Source organism: Aplysia californica, unplaced genomic scaffold (assembly GCF_000002075.1).
Source record: "Aplysia californica isolate F4 #8 unplaced genomic scaffold, AplCal3.0 scaffold00072, whole genome shotgun sequence".
In the NCBI taxonomy this organism is placed as follows: Eukaryota; Metazoa; Mollusca; class Gastropoda; order Aplysiida; family Aplysiidae; genus Aplysia; species Aplysia californica.
In genome coordinates this window covers 566,444-586,639 of record NW_004797342.1, presented here as the reverse complement: position 1 = coordinate 586,639, position 20,196 = coordinate 566,444, and the positions used below count along the sequence as shown (strand labels likewise).

Genomic DNA, 20,196 nt, shown 5'->3' with positions numbered 1-20,196 from the left:
AAAGTATTTGCAGCATGCACCAGATGTTTAGTTCTCCTCTGCTATGATTATTTCCTAGCAGTTCCAGTATTTTGTAGTCAACATGGAAAGACAGGACAATCAACAAACTCTGAATCCTTTGCGCACAATGATTTTGAGACCGATGAGACCCAGAGTAGCAACGAACGGCTACCAGAATCATTTGAAGTTGAAGGGTCAGCCCGCCAGGCGTCACCAAAGAAACGGAAGAGAATCAACACGAAGAACGATGCAAAAAGAAAGCGACAATCTGGTAAAGAGTACATGAGCGCCGACACGAAAAAGGTTGTTCCAGCACGAATTATGAGAAAGGGCTGCCTTGGAATGGAATGTACGAGAGCTGGCCGTCAGTGTTCTGGAATCTCAGGAACGGATAGGAAGGAGATATTTCAGGACTTTTATAAACTGGCTGACTTGCAGAAGCAGCGAGAGTTCGTAGCGTGGCATATTGAGACGACAGAGCCCAAGGTCGGGAAACCTAACTCTTGACGCAGCAAAACGCATGCTTATTACATCACAGTCAGTGGAAAGCGCTTGAAAGTGTGTATGAGCACATTCTTTGCAACCTTGGGTATTTCAGAGAAATGTGCCCGGGTTGTTTTGTCAAAGATTACGGAGACCGGCATTGTGGAAGAAGACAAGCGAGGGGGCAGGCAATCGGAGCAGATGAAGACAAGGGAAGAACAAAACAGGGAGATAACCAGTCAACACATTGACAGATTTCCACTCGTGGAATCGCACTACTGTAGGGCCTCTTCCAGCAAAGAGTATCTCATCCCAGACCTTACATTGTCCAAAATATACGACATGTTCGTGAAAAAAAAAATCCATGCAATGACATCCCAAGTTTTCACACATTCAGACGAATGTTCAAGACGAAAAACCTGGCCTTTCATAGTCCTAGAAAGGACCAGTTCTCACTCTGCAACTCTTTCCAAAAAGGGGACGAAGCACAGAAAAATGGACTCACGGAAATTTACAACAGGCACGATGCAGAAAAACAAAAGGTGCGACAACTAAGGAGGATTGCAAGAAGATGGTTCAAGCTGACCGCAGCATTCTTGCTTGGAATTTTGATCTCCAGCAGGTCATATACTTGCCAATTTCACATGAAGATGCTTTGTTCTACAAAAGGAGACTTTCCAGACAGACAGACAGACAGACAGACAGACAGGCATACAGACAGACAGACAGGCATACAGACAGAAAGACAGACAGACTAGAGAGGTATGGGGAGGAGAAGAAAAAGAGGAAGATTTGGCGGGTGGATGGGGGAGTGAGGAGTGATGTCTTGGAGAAATTTTATCCTCTACTTTTCAGTCTGAAGACTGAAATTAATTGTATGGACACTCAAACACAGGGTGTATACATGGGCGTATACACTGATTTTGGACAGGACGAAAAACTGAACAATCGCACGAAAGGGCGTACGCCAACAGATGGCACATTTTCGCAGTGAAATTATACAAAACAGTGCAAAACTAATCTTGCTCATTGTTTGATATCTTATCACGCCCACAATATCGAAATATCCCGATGGTAGGATGCAATTTGCTAAAATGACAAGGGAAAAGGATGAAGCAACCAAAGTCTGAAAATCTTTAAATCGCTCTCCTGAAAAAGTAAGAAAACAGGGATACGCCCTTTGGTGTGATAGGCGACGAATTGTTGCTCCTGCTAAATCAGATATTGGGCGGCAAATTTCTGACATTGTTGTGTACTAAATATACATGATGCATTTGATCTTTTCGAATTTGCCAATGTTCTCTACTACTTGTAGGGCACACAAAAACACTGCATCTCTTGTCTCTTTCGCTACTGCGAGCCGTGTTTTACGGCTCTCCACTTCCTGCTTCCAAACCACACATCTACTTTTGTAATTTAATCAAAACTGAAATCTCAGGCTGAAGAATGGTCATGTTTGGCTACATGTTGAGATAGTATTTCCCACTTATTTTCGTGTATTATACAAGTGGCTAATATAGAAAATTGAACTAAAAATTTTTAATTTGTCCGAGGGTAGGCAGAGTCAGAAAGTAGGTCATAGACAGGGCCCAGTCCAGGTGAGGAAAAACCCCGGGTAGTGAAAGAGTTAAGAAGATGAGAAGAATATCGTTTGAAGACCTTGCTTCTCTCACCGGGCCATTAATTTCACCCCTAATACTTAATAAATTAAATTATAAATCTGCAAAGTGACATATTTTTCATTGTGTTTTGTTTTATGGTATAAATTGTTAACATAAGTTTTAGTTTTTCCTGAATGTGTTCTTTTACTGTTCGTGTATATTAATATATTTTTATCTGTTTCAAGCCGTGGTTTACTTATGTTGAATACATTAAACACCAGCTGAGACTAATGTATCCAGTGGGTGCGAATGATGGGTGCAGTAGCCAGCTGTGAAACTTGAGTAGTGTAAAACTCTTTGAATTGTGAATTGTAACATTAGTCTAATCATTAGACACTGACTGTAAATAAGGTGCCTGCACAAATATCAGGGTACACACAGCCTGCTTGCATGCTCATAAATTACTCAAACACACAAAAAGGTGTACACCTGACAGACATACTCACAGGCATACACACACACAATATCTTATAATATACAAGACTCTATATTTCTGCCAAGGTTTACAACTCAGGTATATATGCATAATTATATGTACTGGAACTCTAATTATAATATAATAATAACAATAATAATAATGATGATAATATTAATAACAATAATAATAATATATATATGTATAATAAACTGCATTTATGTTGCCCATTTTTATCCTGAGGAGAGGCTCAGTGTACATCATACTTAAAAATAGCTAAAGCTAACACATGCACAATCGAGGAGAATTTTAAAAAACCTCAAAAACTTATACTAAAAAAATTACACACAGTTTGACTGTTATACTAACGCTCACACACTTGCCACTATTATGCAACCAAGACATTAGCCTATATTGTCAGTTAAGGATGCTGCTCTTACGCTGCTTTCTAGAAAGGTAATTTTAAAATCTATACTGGCACTGCTGGCAGAGCTGACATCTGTTACATCATTTCAGTTGTCAATTTTCTCCTCCAACCCCTCCCCACACCACACCCTACTCTTCACATGTACACTCACATCTCCTCCCCGCCCCCCTCCCTTGCTTCTGTTTTGTGACTCAGCCAGTACTGTGTTTAGAGTCTGTGTGTGAGTGGATTGGGGGGGGGGGGGGGGGGAGAGGGAGAGAGAGAGAGAGAGAGAGAGAGGGAGAGAGAGAAAGAGTGTAAAGGGGGGGGAGAAGGGAATCAATACAGACTCATGCTGCAGGGTACTTGTTCTGCTTGCTTTTGCTGTGACTTTGATTCTCCTGTCTATAAACTTGTCAGATTTAATTTTGTTTGAAGTCGGTGCCAGCACACCTTTCACTCGTTTTGCATAAAGAATATGTTTGTCATCACATGTTATCATTGTGGTGTAGGGTGTAGATCTAAGCTATTTTTGATTTTGACAGCTTAAGATTCATGCATAAGTGGCTGAACTTCACACCTCCTCTCTTTCGTTATGTTTTTTGTTCATAATGGAGCAATATCCTCCAATGCTTCAGTAAGTGTGCTATGTGAGATGGACCAACTGAATTAAAATAAAATGCTTGTTTTGTGATTTGTATTCATTGATACTTGTTTAAAACCATTTAATCGAAGACGGCATTTGTGAATTCACAGAGCTAGAATTGGAACAATTGTGGTCTAATTCTGCTGCTTCTTTTCAATTTGGCTTTGCTTTTGTAATTGTTGCGATCTTTGTCTGGTGATATGTGAAACGGTGACTGTTATTGAGAAGACTCACACTAAATTTAGCTACACAATGAGAAGTCAGGTTAAAAATTATTGGACGAAAAACTATGTGTCGAATTATATTATTTTGTTGGGCCTTGAATTCAGGTTATGTGAATTTATAATGGTTTTTGTGTAGACTCAAAGCTTTATCCTACAGTTTGTTATGATTATGGATTATTTCAAGGAAAGCAATTTCATTTTGGTTTGGGGGGGGGGGGGGGGGGGAGAGGAAAGGAAAACCTATGATTGTCATAGCCAATGACCTGGCCTAGTCTGAGTGTTTGTATATAATTTATTTTGTTTGTTCTGTACCAGTATGTTTAAAAAAAATGTTATTTAAATGGTAGGCTAGTGGCTGAAATTGTTGAGGCTGATAATTAATCATACTAGATTTAGTATGAATGGTATTTGTAACAACAGTTGCAAGTGAGTAATCTAGTCATTGGAGGAATGTGGTTTTAATGAGCTTCAAACTGGTGTTTAATATAATTTGTGTGATAAAGTTTTTGGTGGATCTCTGTGGTCTTGCTAGCTTTCAAAGCTTTTCTGCACCTTTTATTAATTTTAATGCTTCATTATTATGTAAGAATTTGTTTGAACACTTTTGTTTTCAAAATTATTAATTTCTTTGCTCTTATTTCCTTAACCTTGCCATGCTCGCACTAACTACTGATCTTAAAGAGCATGATTATAAATTCCATAGGTTTATTTACTCCATTGATGGTTAATTCTATTAAAATTTTCATTTGACAGGCTTTTGCTGACTATTGTGGAGATGAGCTCTTGTGAGTAGTTAATATTTTTATCATGTACTTAAGTACAACGCTTAGTTTACTTTTAAGTTGTAATTTGGGACTTGAATAGTAAGGCAATTTATCTTTTTTTTATGTGCAATGATTCCTGTAAATTCCTGTTCCTGTAAATTCACTGTATATCCACAATGTCATCCCACCTTAGGCTAGAGGGAATGTAATGATATTTGGCCTTGAACAGCGTGGTAGTCACAGTGTTACCTGCTGTCTACTGTCCCCTTTTTTTTTCACAAAACTGCACCTTGTAAGCCTTGTCCACCCCGCTTGTGATGTAAGGTCAAGTAGAGAGCTCAGATGCGAGTGCGATGTTTGGGGAAAACCTACCTTTTGGCGAAATTACACCTTAGTGTGATTCCTTCCGGAGTAAACATTGTACCATTTAATGCCACGATTCTGTACGAAGGGTGGCGTTGTGCGGACGGTGTTGAAGGATGTGGTCGGCATCTTCTTGGTCGTGTCCACATTCGCAGATCGCGGACTCTTTCATTTAGTGTGCTTATGGTCGTTTAATCGTGACAACAGAGATATGATCACATTCATGAGAGTGGCTGAACTGTGACACAACAGGCAGTACAATGATTGCAAATTTTCGCTTGGTGGTTGATCAGCTGCGCCCACCTGGGTTTTTGTTCCAAAAATTGTGATCTGAAATACGGGAGCTTAGCAGAATATAGCCCTTCAGAGTGGGATCTTAGGGGTGACTTTTGTTTAGTAAAAATCCTGTTTTCTTAAAACGGGGATCGTTTTCTTAAAACAGGGATATTAAGCGAACTATGATCATAAGGGATGGGATCTCAGGAGGAGACTATTGTATGTTCACTTTTAAAATGAGATTTAAAAAATGCTTAGTGTTTGTATGGGTGCTGTTGTAGATACATTTTGCCAATGTTTTGGGGACTTCTGAGAAGCAAAGACAAAGTTTAATTTTTTTCTTAGCAGACTTTAGAAATGTAGTTTGTTCTTTTGAGATGCAAATCAGAATCTTTCTTCTCTCTGCCATACACAATTGTCAAGGATGAAAATTGTGTGACAACACCTGTGATTACAGTGGAAAGCTGTAATAAATCTTTTTCTTTACCTTGGCACTTGTACTTTTCAGCTGCGATTCACCATACAGATGTTGTGAGACAAAGAGAGGTTGCTGCTATGACAGTATGCTTCATCACAGCAAGCATTTCCGCTTGCAGATCTGGAATATGTGGTACTTCTGGTAAGTGAGAGTGCTCCCTTTTCCAATATGATTTGGTTCTGCTAAAACTGGAATGCCGTTTTCAGTAGTTTGGTGAAAAATAACTTGTTATAAATTATTTGGTCAACAAGTAAGCAGAGTTTTTCATTATGGTCTGAGAAATCTATTGTGTCACGATGCTGTGAAATCAAGGGCTCTTCCATTTTTTTGGCATCTGGTATTATTGGTATAATAATGTAAAGGCCAGTTCATTTTTTTGCTTTAAGAGAAAAAAAAATTCCCATCTATCTTGAATGGAAGTCGAGATATTATTCGCGTTTGAAGGAGATGGGGTCTTTTGGTGTCAGAGGTAAAATGTCAAGTAAATGACTTCCAATAATGCAGTGTCCTTGGAAACTGCTAATTTACATTTTTTGTCAATTTGATCTATGTATTTCAGTAAAATCAAAACAGAAATGTATGAATGAACATTAAAGATGCTTAAACCCAAAACGAAAAATTCAATAAAAATTACCAAAGTGGCAAAAAAATGTCTGTTTCTTCGATTTCATTATATTTTGATGAGTGCCTGAGCTCTCCTTGCTGCCTCACATTTGTTTTTTGTTTTTTTAACCATGCATTGTTTTCCGTAAAATTTAACTAATGTTTAAGATAAATATTTTTGTTTTTGTTTGTTTGTATACTGTCATGCATGTCCAATTCTTAATGCATCTTTTAAATTGTGGTGGGTTTTTTTAGACGAAAGGAAAGACAGGAATTTTTCATACTTTCTTATTATATCTCAGAAATCATGTGTTAAAAATTCTTAGTGCTTTTCACTGAAGTTTTTTACTTCATAAGTTTTTGTGGAAAAACCTGCTTTTATTCTACGGCTCATTCACAATCTTATTTTATTTCTCGAGATGATGAACCAGACCCATAAAAATTTCTATCATTTTCTTTGTCCCTGCTCCTTCTTTCCTATCCAAAATCTATCATTCTTGTCTCTCCTCTTTTTCTTTATATATTACTCTCAAGTAACACCTGCAATCTTTGGCGCGTACATGACCTATTTCTGTTGCAAATGCCATAAAATGTCTTACTAAAACTATGACATCTTTGTCCCTGTGACAGGTTCTTGATCATTTTCATGATGATGTCATGCTTTGGCGGCTGTGGCTACTACCGACGGCGGCGGCTGGCTCTACTCACCCAAAGTCCCAGCCCGCCCCTCCGGCCCACACCGCGACACGTGTTGTCCCTGCAGCGACACGGCCGCCAGCGACGCGCCAACCAAGAGAGCAGGAACACAGCGGCATACAACTACTTTGCTTACAATGGACCCGGTGTTATACCACCAGAGACATCTGGCTTGCCTCCTGCATATGCCGAGGTGAACGATTTTTGTTGTTGTTTAGTTTATGTTGTGGGCTCAAGATTTTTTTTGTGGGGGGGTTGTAAGAGATTTTAAAATTTTTAAAAGAATTTCTATACGGAAACATTCATATAGCAAAGTCAATGGGATGCTGAAATCTTTTCGTCATATTTGAAATTTTGCTAAGTACTTGTTTTGAATTTTTAAAATGTACATCTTTAACTCACTCAACCCTAGGCCTACACTTCTGGGCTGTCAACTCTCCCTAGATATTTTTACCACTTTTTGAAAAATTGAAAAAAGTACTAAATATTAACATATGCTTTCCAAATTTGGTACACATTTTATTCAAACCTTTATTTGTGTGTATTGAAAATTTGAAGACAAAATGTGTCATAATTTTTATGCAATACTCCGTGGAAAAAGCTATATATATATATATATATACAGAGTTAAAAAGTAAACCAAAAGTGAAGAAAGGAAGTGCATTTAAAATTCGCACCCCCTTACAAGTTACATGGTTTACGAATATAGCTTTCTTTGTTCTGAATTTGGGCTTGCACTTCTGGTCGAAGTCTGTTTCAAATGAAAAGTAGTTACTCTTCCAATTAAGCTATAGCCTGCTTCATACAAAAGTAGTGTTTTCGGTCACGAGAGCAAAATTTTCCTTACCGATACTGTCACTGTTAGGGTTAGAGCATTGCGCATGCCTACCGATAATTTCGGTGTTAGTGCTGGGTGGGTTATGATCAAAAATTTTTTTTTAATTTCGAACCAGAAAATCTGTTTACTGTATACATATATATGTGTGTTTCGCTACAGGCGTGTTCTCTATACTTGCGTGTTTGACTTCATATTATATTCATTGTATTTTAATCAGACCTTGTTAAAATTCTATTACTTGCATTTAAAATGTGTATGTTTTTAGGGTCTTATTAAAGTGGTTGCAAATTTCTTTGGTGGGCTGATAGGAAAAACACTGTCAAGCCCTGTTTAAACCCCCCCCCCCCCCCCCCTGTCCCCTTGTGCTGCCAGGTTGTGCACATGCATGAAGAACTTTTATATAAACACACAATTTACCCCTTTAAATTGCCAAGAGTAGTCCTTATTTAGAGGGTGCAGTGGCGGGGCGGTTAGTGCGCAACCCCCTCCTGCCCTCCCAGCCCAGCAGTAATGGGTCCCTGACTTCGAGTTGGGGGAGTAAAGACGGCGTGGAAAGGAACTGGCCACCCTACCACAATATGTTGAAAGCCCAGGAAGTTGTCTCAGTAACAAGGCAATCCCCAATGTCCGGATCGGATGCAGAAACAACTTTTTAGTCCTTATTTAACTAATATAAATTTGTCGGGCAACATTACCAGCAAATTGGTGGCCAGACGTGCACACTGTACATGGCACTCACTCTGCAGCTGCGCAGTGATTTTTCCCTTCCTACTCCAATACCGGAATTTCTGAGCTAGTTATAACAATATGGGAAGCCTGGTGGACAAGTGTCGCGGTTTGAACCAAGGGAAATAACTAATTATAACATTGTCCTAAATTTAGTCACGGCAGAATCATTTCCTTTGACGTCACCAACCTCCCATATACTGCCAACTTCATGCTAGAGTTGGGTCGGGCTCGCTAAATCAGTGTCCACGAGTAACGAATGGATCGCTGGCACTACTCGCAAACGAGCGGGCGGGTAATGAGCTGTTCGCTTGTGAAAAGTAGATCTAGTTTGCTACTCGCTACACATTAGACAGAGACAACAGTTCGTTTAGTGAGCGGGCAGACGGAGAGCCTCCATTCATTCGTGCGGGCGGACGGACAGATGGGGAGTGACTCCTTCTGTTGCATACTGCTTACACTATTCCTCTCCCCCTTCCCCCTTAAAAAATTAATTTGAAAATCACCCTCCTGCCACACATTGTAGCAAGGCATTCATGGCGGAAATTCGTCTACCCCACCCCCCCGGAAAAAAGTTCTTCTCTAAACATCGCCGGCGCGATAAATTGGATGGTACACAGTGTGACCCACACACGAGGTGAAAGGTTACACCCGTAGTACTACATCACTAGCCTCTCTCACTCCCTGTGGCACTGCTAGTGGCTTGAAACATTAGACCTAATTAACAAACAATAGACGATGGGCCTAACCTTGCGTCGAGAATATTGTCTGCTAGAGTTCATCCATTTGCCCGCCCGCTCAGTGAATAAAATCGTCGAGCGGACCCGAAAAACTATCTGTCTTGAGGCATGCAGTCCACTCGCATGGGCGTCTGTTACCCGCTCGCTCTGACTGAGTCCAGGAGTAACGAGCCCGTTCGTCCGCTCGCCCCAACTCTACTTCATGCTGGTCCCAATGTTGGTGGTATAATGGGGTTTGGCTGGACAGTATTGAAAAGTATGTTTGAAAGGTCAGGCCATCCATGATGCAATTTATATATATTTTAGATCAAAGTAGTTTGTAATATTGCCAGTGCTGCCTTTATGGAGTAAGATGTCTTGATGGATTACTTCACACCGTGAAATCAGACAGCCTTTATTTATTTATTTATCAGCATATGTTCATTGAACAATATGAGCTGGAGCACACACTCAACTGAAGTTTATGTTCTGACTGTTTATGTTGATACTTGGTTCTTGGTCCTCAGTATTGTGATGAACACTGATTTTGTACTCATTGCCTTGAAAGTTATTTTATATATATATATATATATATATATATATATATATATATATATATATATATATATATATATATAAATTTATATTATGATGAAATGCAAAGATTGTTCAGAGGCTTTTCTTTGGGGTGGGGGGGGGGGGGGGGTTCATGCTGTGCTGCGCATCAAAGTTTGGATGATATATAAAAAGTGTAAAAAAATTGGATAAACTTGAATAATTAGTGACTTTGGTGAACTTTGTTAGGTTTATGTTTGATGTTTTGCTGTAACTTGACATAATTATTATTAAAATCATCATCTATCTCATTGACAGGTTATGAGTCAGCCGGCCATGTATCCTCCGAATAAAGTAGAATTGCCACCTTATCCAGGTCTTGTGAAGCCAGGTAAGGTTCTTATGGTCTAACCCTGCAGTCATCAAGCTTTCTATGATTTTTGTAATTAGTTCTTTCCATGGAAGGATGTTAATTAATGTGCTATTGATTTCAAATTCAAGAAATATGTCTGTCAAGGGTTGTATTGTGCTCATGCAGTTACTGTTTGGCTTTGTGCGTTTTTTTGTGGGTTTTTTTTTTGGTTTTGTTTTTGGGAGGGGTGTATTTTTTGTTATTTTTCAAAGTTTTTGTTAATATTAGTTAATGGATAAGCTTTGACTAAATATTGTATTGGACTGTAAAAAGAAGTCATCTGAAGAAATAGGTGGGAGGAATGAGAAGCAGCTCACAGAGCTTATCAGTACAGTAAAACTTAAATATAACCAAGTCATCGAGTCTGACTTTCAATTCCATTGAATCCAAGTATTCGTTACAGCAATGTGAGCTATAAATCGTGTTGCAGTGTAGGGTCTAGCATAATGGCAGCATTGGGTTCCACTGATGAACTATGAAGTTAATTACCTAGTTATATTTCACACATCTGTACCTCCTGGGAACATTTGTGCCTAGGCCTGCTCCCCCCCCCCCCTCCTGAGATTAAACATACGCACTAACAGTCACATGTGTGCTGGTCATCCATCTGACTTCTCTCAACCCTTGCACACATGTCATGTCTCACACACGGGTCGGCGAGGCACATGTTGGTGTGAAAAAAGGTTTCTGATTGGTCGCATAAGATGTACGCAACAGGCCAGCTAAGTGTATAACGATCCACGATGAATGCGATCGATGGTCCCTTGGAATAGAGCAGATAAGCTTCATTGAGGGAGAAAAATGCGGGAATCGAGGGCTGTTTACCCGTCAAACGATTTGGTTAAATCTAGGTTTACTCATTTTATGTCTTTGCCGAATCAGAATTATTTTGTTGATTTCAACTAATTATAAAATGAGGGAGTCCTTCTCTTTTCAGTGAATCCAAGTTTGTTGTATCCGAGTTTTACTGTAATTTTGTTTTTGAGAAGACGCTTGTTCTACTCTCAGCCTCCTTGAATTCATTGTTCAAATAAATGAATAGAGCTGCATTGACATTCGAATCACTCCTGAAGTAGGTGCCCTGCTCACAGCTGGTCTTCCAACTACATTTTATGTTGTAAGCCTCCCAGTCATAAATTTATATTGCACTTTTTTTCTGAGTTAAGTTTTTGTGATAAGCTTATGATGTAGATCTTATGGCCATAAAATGTTCTTTAATGTACAAACCATCTTGTTGTTGCAGTCACAAGTAGAATGGTGGAGATCTAATTCTAACATTTTGTACTCATTCTGAAAAGCAGGGTCAATGGTGCGACAAATATTTTTTTGGGTGACAGTCATTTTATGATTCCAGAATTTTTAATTTTTTTTGTGAGTAGTTTTATTTAAATTTTTAATTTCACTTGGTGGTTGTTTAACTACCATCTCAGACAAGGCAGTTTTTAGTATTGAATAGTTATGATTTTTCATTGTTTGGCAGAATTCTGTATGTATGATAATACAAAGTGAATGTCATATTACCAAAACTTTTTTAGCTCGATGACAGTGCGCAAGCTTATTTTCTTTCTTGTGAAGATGATTACCCTTTACTGTATGTTTTGCTAGACTTCTTCTTTTGATGGAGAACTTCAGCTTGGTTTAGACTTTTTTAGCAGGGTTTCACCTGAGCTTAAATTGGAAATTACATGTCATGCCTGTTTGTTTTTTCTTTCAAAGAGTGGGTGGTTAGTGGGTGCTCTGGTGTGGTCTGCTCCTTCTCTCCTATCAAACATCTGTCATCCTTATTTCTCCTCCTTTTTTGTGTTTGTTTTCTCTCTTGTAACACCGCTAATCTTCGCCATTTATATGACCTTATTGTTTTGCCAGTGCCATAAAACTCTCGCCAAAACTTTTTAAAAACCCAACTTTCAAAGGGATGAATGTGTTCTTTATCAATTCTTCCAGACGGCCAAATGATGTACAGTCCACAAGGACCACAGGTGGACCCGATCAGTGAACCTGCCCCGCCTCCGTACTCAGAGTTTCAGTATGGGCCTCCTCCATCAGAGGGGGCCGCTGCACACATACCTACAGGCGTCCCAGCTGTAGGTCCAGAACAGATGCCTCCATCAACTGACCACAGCTGTCAACCGATGCCCTCTCCTGCTCAAACGTCAGATGCCAGTCAGGTGGCCAGTGTGATGAATGCTGAGGGTAGTAACAACAGTAATAATAACAGTACCTGTCCATAGATCCACTCCTATTCCCTGCATATGAAAACGTCAATGCAGGTTTCCCACTTATCTTATTGAACTTATTCTATGGCAACTGAACTTTTAACCATGTTCTCTGCTTTGTTGTGATCTTAATTCATGTATCAGAATATTATTCTGAATATCATTTTTGTGAACTGATGTCAGGGTTTCAGTATCAGCATTGGCTCAATGATCTTTTTTGTTATACCTCCCCAAGATTGTGAAGGGTCCCAAGCGTATACCTGGGTGTTTGTGTTAACCCTGCTAGTGTTGATAATATTATAAATAGACTGTGGTGTCAGAGGAAATTATATGTTTTCACCATATTATGCTGGAAAAAACCTGAGCAAGTAAATGCCATAAACTTGTACATTTTTAGAAAGTAGAAAGTAAATAGCATGTAGAGCTCATTTGTGAAATAGTTGATGATAAAGAAAACAGGATAAACGAACACAAATAGTGACTCAAATTATGGCAGATTAAATCAGGGACAACGCCACAGCAAAGAACTCACGGCAGATTAACTCTTTGGCTACCAGGAGGACTTTCTTTGATTCATCAGAGAACCAGTGAGGTGTTCTGAATTGCGTTGGCTGCTCCTTGAGCTGGTGTGGCGGGCCTCTACGTTTGGCGTCCACTGTACCAGTGCAGTTTTTGTCCCTTGTTGACGATGGACCTTGATGAGTGGAAGGGTGCAACATCTGTGGGCATACAGATGGTGGCGGCCAGGCAGATCTTTTAGCTGTGTTGTAAACACTTTGATGCCTTGGGAGGATGTTGGATCAGTCTCAATGTTGTATGCAGTTCGTGCACCGAAGTAGATAAAAATGTTATACGCCTACCTCATGACAGAATTGCCAATATCAAAGGTCTTTATAAGGTGTTTATGGGAGTTTGCTGGCATTGTACTGTTTGGCATGGAACCTGCCCATGAAGCCTAGTCACCATTTCATCAAGGAACAGTTTGTCATACAGATAAAAAGCTTCCTTGAAACTCCCCATGAGGCTTGTCTCAAAAGGTTTAATGTTTGCATTATCGTTGTCAGGATGAGACGCGTGCAATTTTGATTGATATATCAAGAGAAATTTTGTTTGCGGAAACGTCAGCTTAAATCACACTGTTTTTGTGGTTACCGTACTCCAGTACTTCTTCATATCACTTTGAGACAAGTGTCCCATGGCAATAATCAGTGCCAGGAATTGGTAGAAATCTGTACAAGCAATCTGTGCTTCCATTCATTGTTCGCTGATATCTTGGTTGGAGAAGTTGTTTGGATCTTAAACGATACACATTCATTTACATTTTTGATGAGCTCATCAGTGATGGCTGTGTTTAGTAATGTAAGAAAACAATCAAGGGGGGACAGATCATCATCAAGTGGTGCTTTCAGGCCCAGATGCATTTTTTCAAAAGAGGGAGGAACGGAAGTCCATATTTTCCTCAATAATATCTCCACCCTAGATCCATTTACTTCTTTCGCTGATTTCGATCTGAATGTTGAAATTCAGTCATATTTCACGTAACTGACGCTTTGATCAAAACAAAAAAAAGGGGGGATATTTTCGTTTCGTAAATCTTTTCCAAGTTCTCTAGTAGCAATAATAAGTCCTCGTGAATGACAGATGAAGTTAAAATGAAATAAGACAGAGGATGGAACGTCATCATTGCCGATACATTGGCAATATGTCCGCAAGGAGTGTGGATTCTTGCCGATATATTGGCGATGTGTCTGGAAAGAGTTAACTCTTTAGGTGGTGGATTATCAAGGCTACAGTTGTTCCCCTCAGTGGTGGATTATTTTGAGGCTATTCTATTATGACCCAGTGGTGTTAAAAAACATTGTTTTAAAAAACCTATAAAAGATAAACACACATATCATGAACAAAAATAGTGATAAATAAATGAACTATAACATGAACACTACTCCTAGCAGCCTAACAAGCAAAAAAGATTTTTGTACTCACTTTGTGCTGATCTACGAGAAATTCTCCATTTATTTCTCGGTTTGTACTCCAATTTTGTGTGAAAAACTTCAAAGCACTTGGGAATGCAGAGGAAAACCTTGCAGTGCTTGCATTCAAAAGATGTTTGTGTCCTTTTGCAGCCATTTCTGGCAGATTTGGGAACATTGCATACCACACAGTCTCTCATCGATTTCTGTTGCTTGGCTCCAGGCTTCGGCTCACAACTGTTGAAAGTGAGGAAAATTTCGATTCAGTCTCTCTGGCACCTCAGATAATTTCCTGCCACTACTGGAGGGTCTGGGATTTCCTGGTACAGCCAACAGCAAATATTTTACAATCTGGCTCCTAAATTCAAAGTGATCGACAGGATTCTAACTGTCTTCTTGTACAAAATATAAGAATTGCATAATATAGCGCAAAAAAGTGCCTGAAAAATTTCCTCCACCGTTTGACAGACCATCGAATGCATGCATAGTTCCTCATCAGTTGGTCACTGAGATCCACCCCTCCCATGTTCTTTACCTACTGAACAATCACTTCAGGTTTTACTGTTGGGTTGCCTTCGTGGTCCTTTTTGGTAAGAGAGACGAGATTTGCGTCGTGGATGGTGGACAGCTTATGAATGTCTCGCTTGTCCATATGTCTGAGGACAAGTAAGTTGTCTCTCTGCCTAAAAATTATTTCTCCTTGTGAGAGCTTGATACTAGCTTTTTTCTTTATTGCATCAAGCATTTCTTTTCTGTTGGTCCTCACTGTGCCGCATGCACCAGTGCCAAGTCGATACAGCTCATCCAAGAGTTCCGGTGACACGTGATAGTTGTTTAAGTAGACATGGTGCCCTTGGTTTAGCAGTCAACAGTAAGCGAGTAATCTTACTACTAGCTTAGTTGTGGTACTACACTACTCTGACGAACTAACCAAAGAAGCTTCTGCCCCGTAATAAACATTCATAGCCAACAAATACCTAGACTCAGACTCACAGACTTCATATATTTTTTTCCGAACTTGGCTGTTTTTTGGATTGTAGACCTTGAAACAAAGGCGGCCTTTGAAATCTCATGTAGCTTCATCGAAACTGAGATTTTATCCTGGTGAGTACGCATCTACAAACTTTTGTCTGAGGTGGACAAGGAATGGTCTGACTTTGAACAAAGAATCGGTTTTGTCATCACCTCTGTTGTCAACAAGATGGAAATATGACAGAATGTTCTCAAAACGTTTGAGAAACATGTGCGTCGAGAAGAAAGGCGTGTGGATGATTGAATCTGTAGACAAAATTTTATCCAAATCATCTTTTTTTCCAACTCCTGTGGCAATTATCAGAGCTTAAAAGGCTCTCATCTCACCTTGGGCTATTTCTTTCCAGCTGAGAATACGGGAGTTGGGTGGCAGATCTCATGTCACATCTCCTTTTTGAGCAGCATAATTATTGGTTTGGTTACACCAGTCCTGAATTGTCTCTTCACTTATGAAATTACTTAAAAATTCAAAAGGCTGAGGATCATCACTCAGAGGCATTTTTACTTGTGATTGACCAGTCAATGCTCAGCAATTGGTGGGGTCGACTCACAAATCCATCCTTCATTCTCATCAGATTTGAAACATGGTTAGTGCCTGTTTGTTGAATCGGTTCAGGAGCTATAATATTCGATTCATCAACAACTGGCACACTTATTTCACCACTAGTTCCAGAACTCTCATTCTCACCATCAAAGTCATTATAGATTTCATCCTGTAATCATTGAATATTTGCATTAGATTGTCGCTGAGTCGCTAGTGTAAATGTAGAGGCATCCATCTTGACGGCGCAAAATATTTGAAAAGAACACAGAGTCGAAATTGCATTCATAAAAGTAGTGAAAAATAGGTACAGATTCCGAATTTGCGCACAATACAAAGGAAACTCATTTCCGGAGCATTTACCGGTGTTATATTGCTTTGTATACCCTTCGGCTCCGCCCGCAAGGTTAAGTCCTTTTCTGTTAGCCAAATAAATGTGTGCTTGGATTTTTTCCCAATTTAAAAGCTAATTTTGAAGCCAAAATTCCAAGCAGCAAAACATGGCTTGCGGTCGCAAATGAAGGGTGGCACAAGCCGTAAAATGGGGCTTGTGGTAGTTAAAGAGTTAATCAGCTATTGACACTAGGAGGGTTAATGCGCAATGGTGTGCAAGTGTTTTTGTGAATGTGTGTTTGTGTGTGTGTGTCTGCTGGTTTGTTGGGAATATCGAAAAGTAAAATAGTCAAAAATCTGCAAAGCCAGATAAACTGGGCCCAATTCAAAGCTTGGCATTTAATTTGTGCAATATTTCCAAAATTATTAATGGAAGGTGGAGGGTTTTTGGCATTTTACAAAAGGATTAATGTGGATATCAGAATTGCTTTGTTGTGACTTTTCCACCCTTGTTCTTTTGGCAGAGATGAGATGGAAAGATTTGATGGACCTTTCCTTTTCAGTCAATACATTGTCTTGCAAATTGGTCTTTGATTACACTTCTGTGTCATAATAAGTATTTTTTGGCAAGAAAAATGTGTAGTGCAGTTAATGCCTTATAAGGCAAATTATTTGACTAATTCGACTTGTTCTATGAAGGAGGCGGATTATATAAAATGAATGTCATGAAATGCATGGTAAATCCTCAAGTGCTTTGTTTGCCTTGGATGCTAATGTTTTGAACTGCCCTCAGAACTTGAGCACATTTTTTCCCCTCAAAGAAAAGATTTGATATTTTTCTCTTCCTCTGGTGATTTGCTTCCTCCTCCTACCTCATGTGAGGGCCTTTAATGTGCTTGCAATGTTTGAGTCTCTGTATTATCCCTGATATACACACATTATCATTTATGATTATACACATCATGCTTGTGAGTACTTTACTTCTCTGTAGCAGTGATGCATTATTATTTCTATTTGAGGAAAGGGTCTCCCACTGTGCATTTTACACAGATTTGTTTGCATGTTTTTTTATAAAGGAATGAAACAAGAGTAGATCTCCAAGCTTTTCAGAATTTAGCTAGAAGCTACATATTAACTTAGACTTTCTGAAATTACATACAGAATTTTGAAGTATTTGGTTCAGAGCAGCTTTCAAAAAGCTCGGTTAAAGCACATCAATTCTAAACTTCATTAAAGAGCTGGGAATGCACATTAGTAGCATTGTTTGTGATGCTCAGTGAAGGTTTTATACTTGATCCAGACTCATAATCAGAGTAAAAGCTAATTTAATAGATCCTATATCTCTGTCACATACTAGTCATTGAAAAACTATATTTGTTTTATGTAGCTGTCCTCTTTCCTGGTGTCACAGAAGCTCTGACCAGGGACATTTCCTGTGAACCAGTGTTGTGTTTAAGTATAATGGTAGAGGGAGTGAGTTTTACTGGTTATTCCCTCTGTTTTGTGTCATATGGATCTTTGTTTCTGTAGGGTTGATACTCGTTTTTTTGTTTTATTTTTGTTTTTTATTATTGTATGAATTACTATTGTAAAAGGAGGATTGTAGGACCTGCCTTCTCAACTTTCTTTATGATTTTGATATTCTTGCCAAACCGATATCTCATTTTTTCAACTGAAGTGTGACCTTTACCCTCTTTGCTGCAGTCAGATTTGAAGACTATGCAAATCATTTTGTCTATTCCTGTACTTGTTGTTACAAAGACTTTTTATTTCACTTAAACCATGGATATTTGTGCACGTGTTTGTTACTATACTATTGCATTTATATATATGTATTGCTATATATAAGTATCAATGTGCAAGTCTCATTTGACAAAGGAAGAGAGTCCAGTGTAATAGGATTGATTTATCTTTGTTTAACCTATATCCTTTGTACTTTATATTCACAGAGGACTCCTTTCCACAAAGTACTTAGTCGGACTTGTAATGTTACTTAGGAAATATAGAGGGCTTTTTTGTGCTGAATGGAAAAAGAAACGTAAGTTTTTAATTCCAGAGGTGTCGGGGCTACCTTATTAGTTACTGGATTTTTTATCCACAGAAAATGTTTTGGGATTTTTGCGACTAACTGATAAGTCTTGCTGTCACTTCTTTGGATTATATCCACTAAATGAAAATTTTAATAAAAAAAAAAAAAGCAATTGTGCTTTACTGATCCACTTGAAAAATTTGTATACAATAAATAGCAAACATAAATACACAAGTACATTGATGAATAAGTGCATGAATAAAACACAGTGGTGAATATCACTAACTTAAACAATCTACTTGTCATAGCTGGTCGTCACTGTGCAGCATCCTGTCTTTTAGCTCTGGAGCATACCCCTGTGACCACCCATAAAAGCTGTGTTACCTACACACTCTTGACGTGCATTTATTCAAGATCATTTGAACCAAATCTGAAGAGAGTGGATGGTCCCTTTTAAAAAAAAGTGGAGTTGGAAAGCAATGTCTCAATTCCAGAATATTTCATAATGATGCTTAGCTTAGCGATTGAAACCGACAATTTTAATTCTTATGTTCAAAATCATGAAAATCCACCTCTGTCATGCTTTTACTATTATTGAATGCTACCTTAGTTTATATTTTGAGGCCTGATGAGTATATATCCCTGGTTTCTACTAAAAAGTGACATAAAGTTCAGTGCCAACAGAATCTATACATATTATATTTGTGAAAGTCCGTCACTTTGGCCGCCTAAAACTTCGGAACCACTTAACTTTCGAATTTGAAAAAATCAATGGTGGTTTAGAATCATTTAAAGGGTGCACAGTTTTACTGAGGAGTCTGAAGTCACTGTAGTTTAATTTTTAGTTTTTCATTAGTTTCGTTTAGATCTAATCTTGGGAAAGTCCGTCTTCTAAGACGACATTGTAAACTTGTGAGGCTTCCGTTCACTGGTCCCACATTGACTTGACGATCGATTCTTTTGAGTCCGTTCATCGAACGGAAACCCAGCTAGATATATAAATAAGTGATGCAGAAAGGGAGAACAAGAGAGATAAAGAAGGATTTAGCAGCGTTCATTTATTCATACATAAGGTTTAGTTCTAACGGTTGTACTCTTCTTTCTTTTGCTTGATTGTTCTTTTACTGTGTTGTGAGAATAAGTGAAGAAGTTATTGATTTTTTAAATTTATTTATTTTTTATTTATTTATTTATTTATATTTATTAAATTTTTTTTTTAGGGGAAGGGGGGGGGGGGGGCAAATGAAATCCACAAAATCCCTTTTCTTGTTCTTTATTTTACAAGTACAAGTGCAGTGTGTACTCATTCTTTTCTTTATTCACTGCATTTTGACATGTTAAATTTCAAAAGCAAGTGTATTATGCTTTATAAAAGGACATGTCTTTCGAACAACACCGGGTGTAAAATTGTGGAATAGCTTGCCATTCATTTTCTCCAACAATGGCTTATATTTCTCATTTGGAGGAGTAGTCTAAGAATTCAAATGCATTGTATTATTTTGTTTTAGTCATTTTGTCATCTGGATTTCATGTAGATGTTCCTTGTGAGTTTCTTGAATTATTAGCTAGGCTTTCCTTATTGCAGATATTCTCATAGTCCTGTTGAATGCTTTTCTCTGAATGAAAAAAAGATACTTGTGGCTGTTTAAAGTTCCTCCTGTTAAAGTTTTAGAAGGAAACAATCAAAATCATTGTTATTCGATTAGAAGTGCGTTGATGTTTGTACATCATTATGACTTCCTCTATTGTGACACACGTGGAAATGTCTATAAAAAGTATGTGAGAGACAAGATTTTGCAATTCTTACACG

The 20,196-nt window shown here is 38.5% G+C and overlaps 1 protein-coding gene across 2 annotated transcripts in view; it reads left to right on the top strand.

The window, feature by feature from the left end:
• The window catches only part of LOC101847710 (proline-rich protein 2), a 28,395-nt gene extending 9,841 nt beyond the window's left edge, over positions 1 to 18,554 (top strand). For both annotated transcript variants that reach the window (XM_035968643.1, XM_005093916.3), the window contains exons 2-6: positions 4,589 to 4,620; positions 5,747 to 5,857; positions 6,950 to 7,208; positions 10,172 to 10,244; positions 12,210 to 18,554. In XM_035968643.1, coding sequence (XP_035824536.1) covers positions 5,802 to 5,857; positions 6,950 to 7,208; positions 10,172 to 10,244; positions 12,210 to 12,496 — 675 coding nt within the window. In that variant the 5' untranslated portion in view covers positions 4,589 to 4,620; positions 5,747 to 5,801 and the 3' untranslated portion in view covers positions 12,497 to 18,554. The remainder of the gene's footprint in view (positions 1 to 4,588; positions 4,621 to 5,746; positions 5,858 to 6,949; positions 7,209 to 10,171; positions 10,245 to 12,209) is intronic.
• The last annotated feature ends 1,642 nt before the right edge of the window (positions 18,555 to 20,196 follow it).